The 16,531-nt window shown below is 51.4% G+C and overlaps 4 protein-coding genes across 4 annotated transcripts; all 4 read left to right on the forward strand.

Moving 5' to 3' along the window:
• Positions 1–1,455: 1,455 nt before the first annotated feature.
• On the forward strand, positions 1,456–5,931 carry ALTATR162_LOCUS1619 (uncharacterized protein; the record flags this gene model as incomplete). Its single annotated transcript, XM_043309217.1, has 4 exons — positions 1,456–1,704; positions 1,754–2,267; positions 2,323–4,757; positions 4,807–5,931. The coding sequence occupies 4 exons, from the start codon at positions 1,456–1,458 to the stop codon at positions 5,929–5,931; spliced, it is 4,323 nt and encodes a 1,440-aa protein (XP_043165152.1).
• Positions 5,932–6,868: 937 nt separating this feature from the next.
• ALTATR162_LOCUS1620 (uncharacterized protein) lies at positions 6,869–11,428 on the forward strand (the record flags this gene model as incomplete). Its single annotated transcript, XM_043309218.1, has 8 exons — positions 6,869–7,075; positions 7,125–7,922; positions 7,972–8,309; positions 8,356–8,468; positions 8,515–8,999; positions 9,806–9,818; positions 9,875–10,938; positions 11,018–11,428. The coding sequence occupies 8 exons, from the start codon at positions 6,869–6,871 to the stop codon at positions 11,426–11,428; spliced, it is 3,429 nt and encodes a 1,142-aa protein (XP_043165153.1).
• A 1,282-nt stretch (positions 11,429–12,710) lies between these two features.
• Positions 12,711–15,045, forward strand: ALTATR162_LOCUS1621 (uncharacterized protein; the record flags this gene model as incomplete). The annotated part of the gene is made up of 3 exons (XM_043309219.1): positions 12,711–12,858; positions 12,919–14,799; positions 14,858–15,045. The coding sequence occupies 3 exons, from the start codon at positions 12,711–12,713 to the stop codon at positions 15,043–15,045; spliced, it is 2,217 nt and encodes a 738-aa protein (XP_043165154.1).
• Positions 15,046–15,901: 856 nt separating this feature from the next.
• On the forward strand, positions 15,902–16,487 carry ALTATR162_LOCUS1622 (uncharacterized protein; the record flags this gene model as incomplete). The annotated part of the gene is made up of 3 exons (XM_043309220.1): positions 15,902–16,073; positions 16,163–16,399; positions 16,459–16,487. 3 exons carry the CDS (start codon positions 15,902–15,904, stop codon positions 16,485–16,487), a joined length of 438 nt encoding a protein of 145 aa, XP_043165155.1.
• Between the last annotated feature and the right edge of the window lie 44 nt (positions 16,488–16,531).

The following is a 16,531-nucleotide window of genomic DNA, read 5'->3' on the forward strand; positions in this document are numbered from 1 at the left end:
AGGTAAGAATGGCGCGTTCAGCAACATGAGTCTCGATTGATGCTGGCAATGTTTGTTGTTTGCATCAGTGCAATGATTCGAAGAAGGTTGTTGTGAGCAGCACGCCAGCGATGAACATTGTAGTACCATCTCAGGCACGCTCGATGCCGTCATTTCCAGGTACTGAAATAAGCGAGGGTACACGGGGTGCATCTGCTGCAACAGACGTGCATATTTAGCAGCTGTGCCCATGTCAACACACCTATGAACAGTTACTGCGGCTGCTTGGTGAATGCCAGGCTAATAGCTTTGGCCCCAACATCGCGTTTGCTGTATGCAAGGCTGGGGCTGTGGAAGCCTCGCAGCCTTCCTGAGAGCGGAGCGATATTGCCGCAACCCTGACAATCAAATGTCTAGACTTGCAAGAACTGTAGACTGGACGCATCCAAAATGACCATGTGGCTTTCAATGGCGGTGGCTGATGATCCCATGGAAAAAGTAACGAGTGTGTTTTGGCCACCTAGAGGAAGGAGCGCCAGAGGCAGCGACGTTTCGCGCGTCATCACGCGCTCCTTTCGCATGGTCGAGGCGCCGATATCGAGTGATAGGATTCATCCATCGAAGATGAGATGGGAGTGGAGGATGCAGTGTAACAACACCAAAGTGGTTGAGAAGGAGCACACTGCATGTTTGCTTCGTCTATCCTTGGGTCCTTCTGAGATGGCGACTTTCCTTGGCGCCTTAGCGCGTATTCGCCGGGGAGCACCACGATGTCATCGACCTGTATACCTATCATGGTTTGATCGATGACTGGATTGCATTCTCGAATCTTTCCTGAGGCGATGACGCGTTTCTGCTTCTCGTAACGCGGTAAACAGCCGAATGATTCTGTCGACATGCATCCATGTTCCTGGGCTTGCATATGAGGTGTGGACTTGGTGTTGCCTCACGCAGGAGGAAGGTCATGCTGTGATACTCTGATGCATGCGGCACACCAGATACCTCATACTTGGATGATGCTCTGCTCGTTTCCGAACATCTGCAATGACTATCAGTGGGGTACGCTAGTACGCCCGAAGTTAGTCGCCGCTCCGTTGCGGTTGCCTTTGGAGATGTTCACCGACACTCGCCTCGCTGCCGAACTCTTCCCATTGATGCCAAAGAGCACCGCGTAAGACATTGTCTACATGCTTACTACTGCTCAATCAAGTCTTCATCGGCTGGGGCTCAGGTGGAAGGAAGTGTTGTCTAGATAGGTGGCAACACGCTTATTGCGAGGCAAACATCATGGCATCCTTTCAGATTCCAATGTCTTCGGCTCCAACATTCCCCGATATACCACCAATATCGCATTGCCATCACATCTGGGTCAGTACAGCTTCAAAAAGCGTCTTTGGATATGGCTGACCCCGCTAGGATACAAGAGGAGCACGATTCACGCCATGTGCTCTCCCTTTTGTTGCAACAATACCAGCTATGCTTGCAGCATTAGTCCTGCTCAATTACTCACTACAATTCATAGACGGGTATTGGCCGAAATGGACGAGACCTTTCGTACATGAGGCAAAGGAGAAGCCAAGTGAGGTGGAGACGCCCTTGACGCAACAGCCTGTGACCGGAACATTTGGCCTCTTGGTCCTAGCTACGATTGGCCTCACGTTCCAAATCCTCAATGTCTTTTTTCCCATACGCCAGCCATCAGCTATCTATCCAGCTATTGCATGGGTGCGTAATGTCTGGTATAATTGTGATTGTCGACTAACAATCATTATAGGCCATCGTAGTAGCCATCGTCATCGTGGAGCGCCCAAGAAAAGCTTCTTTGTCGCTGTTGCTTCTTTTCACAGGCCTCTTACTAGAACAGCTGGTCGCATTGTCTCATAGGCAATCCAAATTTCTAGCCAAGGATGTCCCCTGGGTCGTCGCACCCGCGGCCGCTGTATTGGGCATCGTTACGATACTCAACATGCCTCTTAGAGATCCTACGTTACCAAGACAAGACATCAGCCCTGCCTTTGACACCCCCACAATCCAGCTCCGGACTCCTGAAGATAATCTGACTCCCTGGCAGTACATGACGGTGTCTTGGATGGAACCACTTATCAAGAAAGGTGTGACTCGCCAAATGGAAGACGGGGACATATGGGACTTGGGTTGGGAATTTAAGCACGCGCGACTCCACGAGGCGTTCCGAAAACTCCAGGGATCGGTGACCAAAAGAATCTTTGTCGCGAACGGCATGGACTTGATACGCACGACCGTCTTGAACGTGATAAGAATGTGCGCAAGTAAGTCTTGAGCTTTGTTTCTCTGTTTTGATTAGAATGGGTCTAACGCAAGCAGCTCTGCTCACGCCGGTACTCTTACAGCGAGTACTCGCTTCTTTGGAAGACAAGAACAGTAGTGCCACGATCACCTACGCCTGTATCATCCTGGCTGTGCGCCTTATATCCGCTCAGCTGAACATATTCAATCTATGGTACCAGAGGCGAGCGTATGAGAGATGTAGAGGTGAGCTCATCACGATGCTTTACGAGAAGACATTGCATCGCAAGATTCTAGGTGCAAAACAGGAAGTCAAAGAAAACCAGACCAATGGTCACAGTAACCACGAGGCACACGGAACGGATGACGAGAACAGTGACGGTACTGATGAAACGATCAAACCAACACCCGAAAGTTGGCTAGGACGTTTGATGAGTTCGGTTCGATCAGTGTTTACGAAGAATATCAAAACGCAGCCCAAAGATGACAAAGAGGCTGCATCGATGGGAAAGATCCTCAACTTGATGCGCAATGATGCGTACGAGATAGCGCAGCGCTTCTGGGAATTTTCCGATATCATCACTAAGCCTGCAGGTGCCATCTTTGCGACTATACTGATTTGGCGCATGCTGGGTTGGGCATGCCTACTCGGTGTTGTGGCACTGGCAGCTTCGCAGCTACTCAATATCGTCATTGCTCGCTTTCAGGTCCATTACGAGAAGAAGCGTAGAGTGGCGACCGACGAGAAGTTGCAACGTACGAGTCAATTTATAGAGTCAATCCGTCATCTGCGCTGGTACGGCTGGCAAGGCGCATGGTTGGACGGAATACTGGAGTCTCGCCAAAAGGAGCTGCATCTCCGTATCATTAACATCATCTTTTCGACGTCGCTCTCCTTCATTCTGCGATTTGGTTCTGGACTCTTTCCTGCTGTTGCTTTCTATGCCTTCACCAAGTTGGCCGGCCAACACTTGCGTATTGATCTAATCTTCCCTGCATTTGATCTATTCAACCTGCTGGAATCGTATCTTCGGGCATTGCCGCAACTTGTTACTACTTTACTCAATGCATACGTCGCGATGGGCCGTATTGAGGAGTTCATGGCTGAGCCAGACAAGGAAGAGACGGATGTTGTACCGGAAGGTACTGCTGATCTTGGTCTGCACCACGCATCTTTTGCCTGGCCTGGAGTAGACCACAACGTCCTTGAAGATATCACGCTATCTTTTCCACCGGGACTTACCGTGGTATATGGCGAGGTTGCCGCCGGTAAAACAGCGCTGCTGCAAGCTCTCCTTGGCGAGCTCGATACGACAGACGGGGAGCTTGTGCGCCCTGATCAGGTAGTTGCCTACTGTGCGCAAACTCCATGGCTTCAAAGCATGAGTATCCGTGACAATATACTTTTCTCGTACCCTTACGAAGAGAGTCGCTACAAGCAGACCCTGGAGGCATGTGCCCTGTTGCCCGACATGGTGGAGCTCAAGCATGGGGACCTGTCGAATATTGGCGAGAACGGAATTGGATTATCTGGAGGCCAGAAAGCTCGCGTGGCACTAGCGCGAGCTGTCTATAGCCGCGCAAAAGTGCTGCTGCTTGATGATCCGCTGTCAGCTCTAGACCATCAGACGGCCGAGTTCATCGTTGGTAAATTGTTAGCTGGACCGTTGCTCGAAGGCAGAACGACTATTCTTGCCACACATCGAACAGAACTATGTCACGGTATCGCCAAGCAATGGGTTCGTTTGGAGCAGGGTAGAGCTACAATCCACGAACCGAGCCAAATCGAAGATGCGAACGCACTAAAGCGCACTCAGACAAACGAAACCGAGTCGGAAGAAGATGCAAAGAAGCGTGAGGAAGAGCAAGCAGCGGCTGTACCCGACAAGTTCATCGAAGATGAGCATCGTGCAAAGGGAGGTGTCAAATGGAGCGTGTATTGGCGCTACATCAGAGCAGGTACTCTCCGATGGTGGTCCGTTGCTATATTCGTCATGGCACTCTTCCGTGTGCTCGATGTTGCGCAGACCTGGTTCATCAAGTCCTGGGCCGAAAGCTACAACCCGGATGGACACAAGGGTATCTTTGACTTTCTGCCACCAGCAGCGGACGATGTTGTTCCTTGGCTTTGGACTTTCTTTCTGTTCGTTTCCACGACCGCCGTACTTTTTTGGTGGACGAACCTGATCATGTTCGGTGTGGGCTACCATGCTGCTAAGACCATCTTCAGGGAAACTGTTGAACGCGTTGCACACGCCACGTTCAGGTTCTACGATGTAACGCCAGTAGGGAGACTGATGAACCGACTGACTAGCGACATGAATACCATCGATGGCGAACTGAGCAACGCCTTCATCGTATTCGCCTGGCAGATCATAGGCTGGATGAGCGCCGTCGTCATTATCTTGTCTTCAACCCCAGCCTTCTTGGCTTTCGGTCTGCTGCTTGGCTGTGGGTTCGTATACTACTTTTTCCGCTTTCTACCTACGTCGCAGAGCTTAAGACGACTCGAGGTAAGTCATATAGCTTCATTCGGTGTTTCCAGTACTAACGTGGAGACAGATGGTATCGCTATCACCACTCATGAGTAACTTTGGTGCGCTTCTTGAAGGTCTTACCACTGTACGAGCTTTCAATGCACAACAACGGTTTCAAGCTCGTGTTATCGAGGTCGTCGACAACTTTCAGAAGAACGACCATTTTTATTGGTCGCTTCAGGCATGGCTTGCGCTTCGCTTCAGTGTCATGTCGGCTAGTGCTACGCTCGTTATGACACTCATCGCCGTCTATACACATATAAGCCCCGGACTCACTGCGTTCGTGCTCATCACTGCGGGAAAATTCGTTATACACACGGAGTGGATGTGTAGGATCTACGGAACGCTGGAGATGGACTTTACCAGCGTCGAGCGTGTGGTTGAGCTCCTCGACATCGAAACTGAAGCACCCGGCGTTGTCAAGCCGCCCGCACATTGGCCTACGTACAGTGGTGACATTGAGTTCGACGATGTGACCATCCGTTACGCACAGAACCTTGAACCTGCGCTTCAGAACGTCACCCTAAAGATCCCAGCAGGCTCCAACACGGCAGTAATTGGGCGCACGGGTTCTGGCAAGTCCACTCTGGCCCTCTCTCTTCTCGCCACTATCGCGGCTGAAAACGGTAGAATTCTTATTGATGGGATCGATATATCTACCGTGGATAAACAAGCCCTCCGCAGCCGCGTTACTTTCCTGGCTCAAGAGCCTGTCCTCTTCTCGGGAACCATGCGCAAGAACCTAGACCCTCTGTCTGTCTACTCTGACGCTTCTTGTCTATCTGTGCTGCAAAAGATTGGCGGCGACCAATACGACTGGACTCTCACGACCCCCATCGAGGGCGGGGGTAAGGGTCTTTCGCAGGGCCAACGACAGCTTGTCGGATTAGCTAGAGCCATGTTGAGAAGGAGTCCGATACTGATCATGGATGAAGCGACGGCTAGTATCGATTTCGAGACGGCACAGAGGATTCAAAGCGTACTGAGAGAGGAAATGAAGAGTAGTACGGTGGTCACCATTGCACATCGGTTAGAAGCAGTCAAGGAGGCAGACTACTGTGTGGTGCTCGGGAAGGGCAAGTTAGTCAAAGCCGGTAAAGCCGAAGACATGCTTAGGGAAGGTGGGGAATTCCAGGGTATGTTGGCCTAGATGTTGAGGTCCAAAGCCTTGCTCGTTCAAAAAGATTGTCATAAAAGGGTGTATGGTAGGTAAGGTAGATATCGGGTCATGGTCTCGATTTTCAGAAAAGTTTTGGATATAGATTATTTGCATCGTTTAGCTAATGCTTGACAAACCTCTTATCGTCCTATCTTTTCTGAGATGTTACTACGTTGGGCAGGTTGGTCTTGCCGTCGATGACAGTAGTTCCAGCCCGAGGTCCACGGCTATCTGTGACTAGCGCGATATCAAGCTGCCAAGATCAAGGTGAAAGTGAGTATACGATTACTTGTAAACATGGGTTTCCCATTACCGATCTTCCCAAGTGGGAAACAACCCAATAAAGTGTGGATTGCTGTAGTTTCTGACGGACCTTTACGGTCTGTAACGGCCCCGATCCGAGGCTGGATTGTTCTCACCTTAGCATGAGAAGTCTTTGTTACGACATCCTTGAGTCTAACGCATAGTCCTCAAATACAACGAGGGAGCGGAGAACATCAATAGAGGCATGCTAAGAAAAAGACATATGTCAATAATCATATAGTCTTCTGAGTCACTTGAATCCATCATCCAGTTTTTCACCGGTTGTCAGCATTGGAAAACGAATGTGGCTGCTGAAGCCGGGTTCCGGGTTTAAGCATGAGGCTTGCGTGGCACCGCCACGATTTGCGTTAGCAGCAACAAGGATGTGTGATGCGCGCATTGGTCGCAGTGGGAAATCGCGAACGCCGCATCTTCCGCGTCTGTAAAGCCTCACAATCCCTAGTTTGACCTCATATCCGCAGTCATCAGCATGCGGTGACACCCGAAGAACCTCCTCCAAACTTGTACTCAACTTGGAATCGACTTGCCATCTCAACGATCGCGGTACCACGATTCGGAGGTGTCGTAAGCTCCGCAACCAAACAGCATCACGCGGACCCCCGAGATGGCTGCTACGCCATCAGACAGCAACGGAGCCTCTACGGGCGACCATGAACTTGAGGTCATGGCGGACAACAAGCCCAGCCTTCCAGTGGAGGAGGATATCATGCAGTTAGCTCGACTGGGAGAGATCGGGGCTATACAGAAACTCTTCGACAGCGGCAAGTTTGATGCGACATTCAAAGATGAGCAGGGCATAACACCGCTACATGTACGCACAAAAGACTACTTGAGAATACCACAAGGCTAACTGTAAGCAGTGGGCCGCCATCAACAATCACTACGCTCTCTGCCACTTCCTTATCCAAGCCGGTGCGCCCATCAACGCAAAGGGCGGCGATGCCGTTGCAACACCCGTCCTCTGGGCTGCGAAGCGTTGCAACTACTACATTGTCAATCTCCTCCTTGACCACGGCGCCGACCCTCTCCTCACCGACGACCAGGGCTTCAATCTCCTGCACAGCGCGACGCTCGATGGCAATGTGTACCAGATCGTTCTGCTGCTACACCAGGACATACCGGTGGATATCCCAGACCCCCAGAGCCACACCCCACTCATGTGGGCAGCGTACAAGGGCTATCCGTCCTGTGTAGATTTGTTTCTGAGATGGGGTGCGAACGTATATGCGACAGATGACCAGGGTTTCACCGCGCTACATTGGGCGCTCGTAAAGGGAAGCCAAGGATCAATACAGAAGCTGCTAGAGTATGGGGCAGACCGATTCGCCAAGAATAACGATGGCAAGACACCAGAGGTTACGGCACAGGAGATGAACACTACCCGACAATGGCGTCGCGCTCTTATGGAAGCTGGTTTTGACCGAAACGGAAACGCGAGACAGTTCCCGATCCCAGGTGTGAAGGACACGAGGTGGTTTTTGAGCCGATTCATATTCTTCTGGCCGTTTGCTATACTCTTCGCTGCGCTTTTCCTCGTTAGTCATTACCCGGCGTTTATTGGTATACCCTTGGCGTTGATTGTTGCGTACCTCATGCAATGGGGAGCACAGAAGCTTTTGCGATGGGGTCCCTCGAACATGCGAAGCATACATCATACTGTAAGTCTACCGCTGTATCACTTGTGCCTTGCCGCTGACAAGCTTCCAGCCGTTCTTAGCCGGCATCTTCGCTGGCACACTGTTCTGGGTTGGTCTCCGCTGGGCAACAACAGTCCTCCCCTGGACGATTCGGACGAACTTCTTTCTAAACTTTCTATTTGCGGCATTTTACGGACTCACGGCCTATTTCTACTTCTTCACCATGACCGCTGATCCCGGCTTTGTACCCAAGTCGTCGAGCAGGAGTGCCTCCAAGGCGGTTATTGACGAGCTTATGGAGCTACGACAATTTGATGAACGCCACTTCTGTGTAAACTGTATGGTGCGGAAACCCTTGCGCAGCAAACATTGCAAGAGGTGCGAGCGCTGCGTTGCGAAGAGTGATCAGTGAGTAGCCCACATTGGCGGTGTAGGACAGCGCTAACTATGTCAGTCATTGTCCATGGGTGAACAATTGCGTCGCGAACAACAACCACAGACATTTCGTGCTATATGTGTTATCACTAGAACTCGGAATTGTCTGTTTCATAAGGCTAGCGCTTGCTTGTAAGTCAACACCCCTTAGCCTGGCTCGTGAAGCTAATATCGGTAGATTTGGAAATACGTGATGCGCCCAAGGATTTCCCCAAGTGCGCGGTCATCTCACCGGAGCTTTGCAAAGTCCTCAACAAAGACCCATTCACAATTGTACTCTCAATATGGGCCGCCTTCCAGTTGACATGGGTGACCATGCTTCTCTGTGTCCAGCTTCTCCAGATCGCGCGCAATCTTACAACCTACGAAAGCATGCGCGGACATCTTCATGGTGGCACACCTGCCGACGCAATCAACTCCTTCGTGACGACTGGCGATACTAGTCAAGACGTATCTGGTGGTGCAGGCAACGCCCCTACGAACGGTTTCGGCTCCGGCCAAGACACAGGCGATGCCCCACGTCGTCCTCAACCCCAGGCTTCTATTTGGGACCAATGGAAGCGTCTCCTTGGAATCGACACCTTCCTCACTATTGCGCTTCACGGAAGCCAAGGAGAGCAGATAATGCGGCAAAGACGAAGCAACCCCTTTTCACGAGGTATCGTTACGAATTGCAAAGATTTCTGGTGCGATACCAGCCCAATGTTTGGTTCAAAAGAGAGTGGGTTTGCAAGGTTGGGTGGTGAGAGAGTGGATTATACGAGGTTGTATGAGGTGCCCAAGATGAGGTATCAGAGAGGGGGTGGGGATGAGGGAGGGCGATATGAGAATGTGGCTGCGGAAGAGGAGTCATGATCACGATGCAGGTAGCAACAATGTTAATGATGATGAACAGTGTAAGTCGGTGTCTGAACCCAAGTATGTGTAAATACTCATGATGAGGTTTGGGAGGTTTTCCTATCGGCTACTGAAATGTGGCCGAGATCCCTGCAGCTTCACCAGACCGGAAGTCAAAAGCCGAGGCTGCAGCGAAGAAACTCCCCGCGCCACCCTAAACAACCCGTCGTGGGTCGCGCACATGCTTGACGCTCCACAGCCCTATTCAACTTCGTCGTGTGGCTTTGCTGAGCTTTCCTTTTCCACTATGCCATAGACTCAGCTCAAGTTACCTTTTTTCCTACTGTTACATCGCAAGCTTTTAGGCTGCGCGCCGAATGTCGAAAATGACATCATCCGAGGCCCTGAGAGGGTTGAGGACCCTTTCGCGATGCGCTGGCCCGACGCCGAAGAGAATTGCCGTGGGACGCAATCTGGCAGTTGATGGCAAGAGGGCGATTTGCACAAACTGCACAAGAAGACTAAGAGAGGGGAGGAATGCGCCAGGGTATACTGCTGCGCGCACGAGCAACGTTGCCCAGGTGCCGAACAGAGTTTCGTTTGCGCCAGCGGGTTGCAGAGGGTATGCACAGGCTGCGCGTGAGTGTATGTTTCATGATTTAATAAATTACTAAGAGTAATATGAGTGCTGACCTTCACAGATGCAACTGAAGACCCTGAGCGAACCCATGGCCCCATGGCCGAGTACGATGCGCGCGTCGAATCCGGACGATTACGAGACGACGAGCACCAACGCAATATTATCAAAAACCTTCAAGATCTGCACGACATGTTGAAATCCTACGAGCAACCGCCAGTCCAACAACCTACCATCGAGTCCCTCCAACCGCCCAAGAAATCCTTCTTCTCCTTTCTTTCATCATCCAAACCCGCGGGGTCGTCCCTACCACCCATACCGGACTCGCTACCAAAGGGCATGTACATGTTTGGCGATGTAGGCAGTGGAAAGACAATGATGATGGATTTGTTCTACGACACACTTCCACCAAACATCAAGAGAAAGACAAGGATACATTTCCACGCCTTCATGCAGAGCGTACATAAAGATTTACACAAGATGAAGATGCAGCACGGGAACGATATCGACAGCATACCATTTGTGGCAGCGGGCATAGCAGAACGCTCCTCTGTTCTCTGCTTCGACGAGTTCCAATGTACGGACGTTGCTGATGCTATGATCCTCAGGAGGTTAATGGAGAGTTTAATGGCCCATGGGACAGTCGTCGTCACGACGAGTAACAGACACCCAAACGATCTTTACAAGAATGGAATACAAAGGGAGAGTTTCGTACCTTGTATCAATCTCCTAAAAACGAGGCTTACCGTATTGAACCTGGATTCTTCGACAGATTACAGAAAGATCCCACGGCCGCCAAGTGGTGTGTATCACCACCCTCTAGACGCCTCTGCACAAACACACGTAGAGAGATGGTTCCGCTTCCTCGGCGACTTTGAGAACGACCCACCGCACCCGGCCGTTCACGAGGTCTGGGGAAGAGAAGTCCGTGTGCCGAAGGCTAGTGGGAAGTGTGCCGTGTTTAGCTTCGACGACATCATCGGACGCGCTACGGGAGCAGCCGACTATCTGGAACTCACGAGGCAATACGAGGCGTTTGTCATTACAGGGGTGCCTGGGATGAACTACAGGTCAAGAGACTTGGCGCGGAGATTCATCACCTTTATAGATGCCGTGTACGAATCCAGAGTAAGCAAGATACCAGTAGTGTGGGAGCCTGTAAAAAAAGGGCTCGTGATTGGAGTATACTAGACTAACGTAAAACCAGGCCAAGCTAGTAATGACCACAGCTGTTCCCCTAACAGCCCTTTTCCTCGACCAATCCGAATTAAACGACGCTGTAACCGCTACACAGAAAGCTGGGAAACTTCCCACCACCGCTTCCTCTTCGTCCAAACCACCTGCTAAATCTCCCGAAGCAGATGACCATGAAGCTATCTCGGACGTTATGCGTAATCTCATGGATGACCTTGGCATGAACATGGATATGTTGAAGAACAGTAGTATCTTCTCTGGCGACGAAGAACGATTCGCGTTTGCTAGAGCGTTGTCGAGGTTGAGTGAAATGGGAAGTCAGGAATGGGTTGAACGTGGATTGGGTCTTGAAAAGAGAGGTGGAAAGGGAGAGATGGAAGGATGGCAGAAGGTTAGGAGTAGATGGAGAGAGGATAACATGTAGGATGGATCGCTTACATTATACCATACTCTGCTTTTAAAGCAATGCTTTTGAAGCTATCCCATTTCCACTGAACGAGGTATGCCACGAACCCGAGTGTCATACAAAGAGAGAAGCTGATTGTGAATTGAGATGAAGCTCACACGCAGAGGCAGAAAACATTGTGGACAAATTCTCGAAAACAGGGCGCTGTACAACGATGTGCGTAGACTGGATTTGACTTTCCAGCGCATGCCTGTACTTACGGATACGGGTATGCATGGCGAATAGTTGTTACCGCCTGAAGCGGGCGACACTCTTGTCTTTAAAGTGATGTTGTGGAGATGGAGAACAAAGAAGACGATTGCGGAACATGTCTTCGATCTTGATTCAGTGAATATCAAGATAGTCATGATCGACGCATCTCTTGGTAAGGTAAGCCGCGATGTGCAATGCGATCCCTATAGCAGACCATGGTGTACGTGTCATGTCATGAATCGCCGTTATCGTATCAGCGGATGGAAATAATGCGAAATCATGGTGGTGAGCAAGCATGCGGTTGATCGACCCGCTCCAATTGACCGAAACCTGCGGAGCCGCGGTTTGGCCGACATGATGTTCGCTGGCACAGACATGATCGCCTCGTGTTCGCCAATATTGCTCCGCTCCAATATGGTTGTCGGGCAGCAGCGTTGGGGGCTACATTCCGTTTGATACGAACACGGGCTGCATGCTCTGTGAACCATGTGTTATAGGCAAGTAATCTTACAAGTAACGCAGCGGAAACGGCGGAGACGGCAAGTATCGCGTGCCTCACGGATGTGGCTGGAGAGATGTTGCAACGAGGACCATGACTGCGCATGTCTGAGCACGACTAAGGATGTTGGCGGTGAAGGTCGAGGCAACCAATGGGGCGGCTGGTCTCAGCCATCCCAAGTCACATGGGCCTTGGCAGCACGTCATCGCACTGGCGCTAGCAATGGTAGCCGCGATATGCACGAACGCGGGCAAGCGATAACACACTTTCTTGAGCACGCGCATTGTCTGTAGTAACCACATGTTTATGCTGCCTCCCCAACGTGGATATGGAGACTCCACATCCCGTCACCTGTTCTTATCGCGCATCTGCAGCGTCGTGGAGACTTAGGGTGTTGGTGTGGGGAAAGGGTCCTCGTGAGTCTTGTGCTGAAGGGACTAGTCATCAGAGCCTTGGTATCGATCACAGGTTGCGCCGTCTGATATAGACCTTGCTGGCTCTTACATTCCTCCTTCTCCGGTTGAAAGAATTGTACTCTGGGTAGACGGCATGGTCAACTTCACACCCTGGCGGAAGCCGCAAGCAGTTGATGAGAGTGGCGTGGTTTCGACTGCCACATCCACACAAGAGAAGGATGCCCCTCGACGCAGGTGGAATCTGGGAATCCTTAGCGACCCACAGACTGACGAAGTGCCTGGTAAGCAACCCTTTGTATCAGTATATTATAAGCGGGTGGCGGACTAACACCTTCTCACAGGCTCCGTTATCCTCCTTTCCAAAACGCACAACCGCAACGAACCGTTGGGACTCCAACATGCCCACGCACGCACATCGGCTTCGTCTCTACCCACGGCGTACCGTCCCCGGCCTCAGCGGACTGCCTCGCAACCAGGCTCCCGTCAGTCGTCTCGTTCCCGACTGCCGGAGAAGAAGCGTACAAAGGACGGTCGCTTCATTCTGGAACCTCAGCCCGAAGAATCGGCAAACGACCCGCTTAACTGGGCACAAGTGCGACGAGATCTCGCTCTCGTCTCGCTGGGCTTCTACTGCATGATCGGAGGAGGAATGACGCCGTTGTTAGCCGCTGGTTTCAACGACGTTGCTGAGACATACGACGTGACAATTCCTCAGGTGGCATTGACTACAGGCCTGTACATGCTGGGACTTGGTATGGGTAGCGTTTTCGCGTCACCTACTGCCATCCTGTTCGGAAAGCGACCCGTCTATTTGGGTGCCATCATACTATTTACCATCTCCTCAATATGGTGCGCCGTATCACCCAACTACGCCTCCCTGGTGGTGGCTCGCATCGTCCAGGGCTTTGCTGTCTCCCCAGTCGAGTGCCTACCGAGCGCTACCATTGCCGAGATCTTCTTCCTCCACGAAAGAGCCTACCGTCTGGGTATCTACACGCTACTTTTGCTTGGCGGGAAGAATCTGATCCCCTTGGTCAGTGCCGCTATTGTGCAATCGCTGGGATGGCGGTGGGTGTTCTGGATCACGGCCATTATCGTCGGTTTCTGCTTCTTCCTCATTTTCTTCTTCGTGCCCGAAACCTTTTGGGACCGAGCACCAAGGCCAGCTAAGCGACACAATCGCGCTCGTAGCAAGAGTCCAGGGCAACACAATGGACACTTCCATCTACCACACCTGCATCACAAGAAGGCTGTCGATGCATCACGAGCACAGAACGCATCCTCAGTTCCAGCAACACCTTTGCCTACATCGCCTCTGGCATCGCCTAATGAGCTCCCCACCAAACGCCACAAGACTGCACACGTTGGATTTGCCGAGCCAGAGCCCATTGACAAGATTGACCATGCAGATGTTACTGGTGAGACAAGACGACAGGCAAGTGCTCCGCCGACTCCGCGTTCTCCGATGAGCATACATTCCACACCTGGCGAGAACCCGCGTCAGGACTATTTTGGACAGCTCCCAGAAACCACTGTAGCCGACCCGGAGAAGCAAGATAGTCGTGCTGGCAGCGAACACATATCGACTGATCCTGCCGAATCCGACCACGTCTCAGAACAGTTTTCCATCCACTATACCGACTACTATCGTGATGCCCCACGAAAGTCGTATCGTCAGTCGCTCAGGCCATGGAATGGACGTCTCGTCAAGGACAGGTGGCTTCGTGTTGCCATCCGTCCGTTTATCCTCTTTGCCTATCCTGCCGTCCTTTGGTCATCGCTCGTCTACGCTCTTGCTGTTGGTTGGTTGATTGTGCTGTCTGAGTCAGTTGCACACATCTACCACGATACGTCGTATAACTTCACCCCGCTCCAAGTGGGCCTCGTCTATATTTCGCCATTTGTAGGTGGTGTTCTCGGTACCGCAGTAGCAGGTCGAGTTTCCGATCTTGTAGTACGGTTCATGGCGCGTAAGAACGATGGCGTATACGAGCCAGAATTCCGTCTCCTCATGGCGGTACCAATTACCATTAGCACTGTCATCGGACTCATGGGTTTTGGTTGGAGTGCAGAAGAAAGGAACAATTGGATTGTCCCTACCGTCTTCTTTGGCGTCATCAGCTTCGGATGCTCGCTGGCTAGTACCACGGCCATTACTTTCGTCGTTGACAGTTACCGCATGTATGCTGGCGAAGCGCTTGTGACGCTTAATTTTTCGAAGAGTACGTTGAAACCCAAGATACCTGCTTCGGTCACATGGATGCTGACACAATTGAACAGACGTTTTACACGGCTTCATCTTCTCCCTCTTCTTCCCACATTGGCTTGAATCAAGTGGTAGCAAGGATACGTTTTTGGCAATTGGAGGCATTCAATTAGGGTGCATGCTTTTCAGTATTCCCATGTACATATATGGTAAGAGGGCACGGATGTGGACTGTTAGGAAGAACTTGATGGAGAAATTTTAGAGGCGTTTATTAGATGCAGGGGCATGAATAGAATGGACTTGCAAGATGCAGTCATCCCCTTCTAGATCTGTTGTATTCTCTACTCGTCAAGTTGTGAGCAATATTGCCATGCTTAGTGTATCAGTAGGTGCATAGGAACCGTTTGTCACATAACATGGTGCTAGGAATGCCTATTTGGAACCTGCGAGTTGGATAGGCAGTCTTACCATGGTAGATGCAAAGTACGAAATTCTCTTCATTGGTCGCAGAGGATAGCTACGTGCCGTGTGTATGCCAGCTGACAAATCCCGTCGTCTCTTCGAAACTGACAGCTTTGTGTTGTGCCCGACATGAACGTCAATCGATAAACCTAGTACACCGCTCGTTGCTTAGACGACGGTGGCTCACACTTGGCGGCGGGCAGTATTTTGCGCTCGATGCACCAGGCGGCCCACGCTCAGGATACATCTAACAGCCCCTTCAACACCAGATTGAACACTCACACCGCCTATATCACCGTTTTTGGACTTGCTGGATATATTTCTTGTCTCCAAGTAACTCGCAGATTACACCTCACACACAATGGTAAGTAAAGTCTTTTCTTCTTCAGGAACTTGGACCCCGCATCGCTCGTGGCTTCTGGGCAATCGTTGGTTGGCCGCCGCGGCCAGGTCGTCCCTGCCCTGGCGTGCGGGCGATGGGCAGCGGCGACTGGCTGCAACAAAACAGCGCGCGTGCTTCAATCTGTTACACGTGCTGTCAACATTGCACCTTCACATTGCCACCAGCAGCAGCAGCAGCAGCAGCAGCAGGCATCTCGAACGAACGCAACAACAACCCCACTACTAGCGATTTGATAAACGAGAAAAGAACAGCCATGGATAACAATAATCAGGCCTCCACCAACTACCGCGAAGCTTTCCAGCTCTTTGACAAGCGCGGCAACGGCCGTGTCGACCGCGGCGCACTGGGCGACCTTCTCCGCGCATGTGGACAGAACCCTACACTGGCTGAGATTGCCGATCTGGAGCGTGGTGTTGGCGCAGACTGTACGCATCCCATATACCCGCATCCGCCATCCAAGCGTCTTGCACCTGCTGCCTATGGACGTCAAGGCTAACTAACAACTCACTCACAGTCGACTTCGACACCTTCTCCAAGATTCTCAACCGCCCCGGCGGCTTCCGCGAACCCTTTGATATCGAGGAATACATCCGCGGCTTCCAAGTCTTCGACAAGGACCGGAGCGGCTTTGTCGGCAAGGGCCAGATCAAGTACATTCTGACCAACTTGGGCGAGAAGATGAGCGAGGAGGAGGTGGATGAGCTGTTCAAGAGCACCATCGATGCGAGCAATAACGAGGTGGACTACAGGGGTAAGTTTCCACATCCCTGATTGCGCGCGGAGGGACTCTTGACTAATTATTGATTGCAGAGTTCGTCAAGACGATTGCGGAGAACTAATGTTGGTTCTTGCGATTCTTCGTCCCAATCTTCTTCTTCTCTAT

Source organism: Alternaria atra (genome assembly GCF_907166805.1).
Source record: "Alternaria atra isolate CS162 genome assembly, contig: 21, whole genome shotgun sequence".
In the NCBI taxonomy this organism is placed as follows: domain Eukaryota; kingdom Fungi; phylum Ascomycota; class Dothideomycetes; order Pleosporales; family Pleosporaceae; genus Alternaria; species Alternaria atra.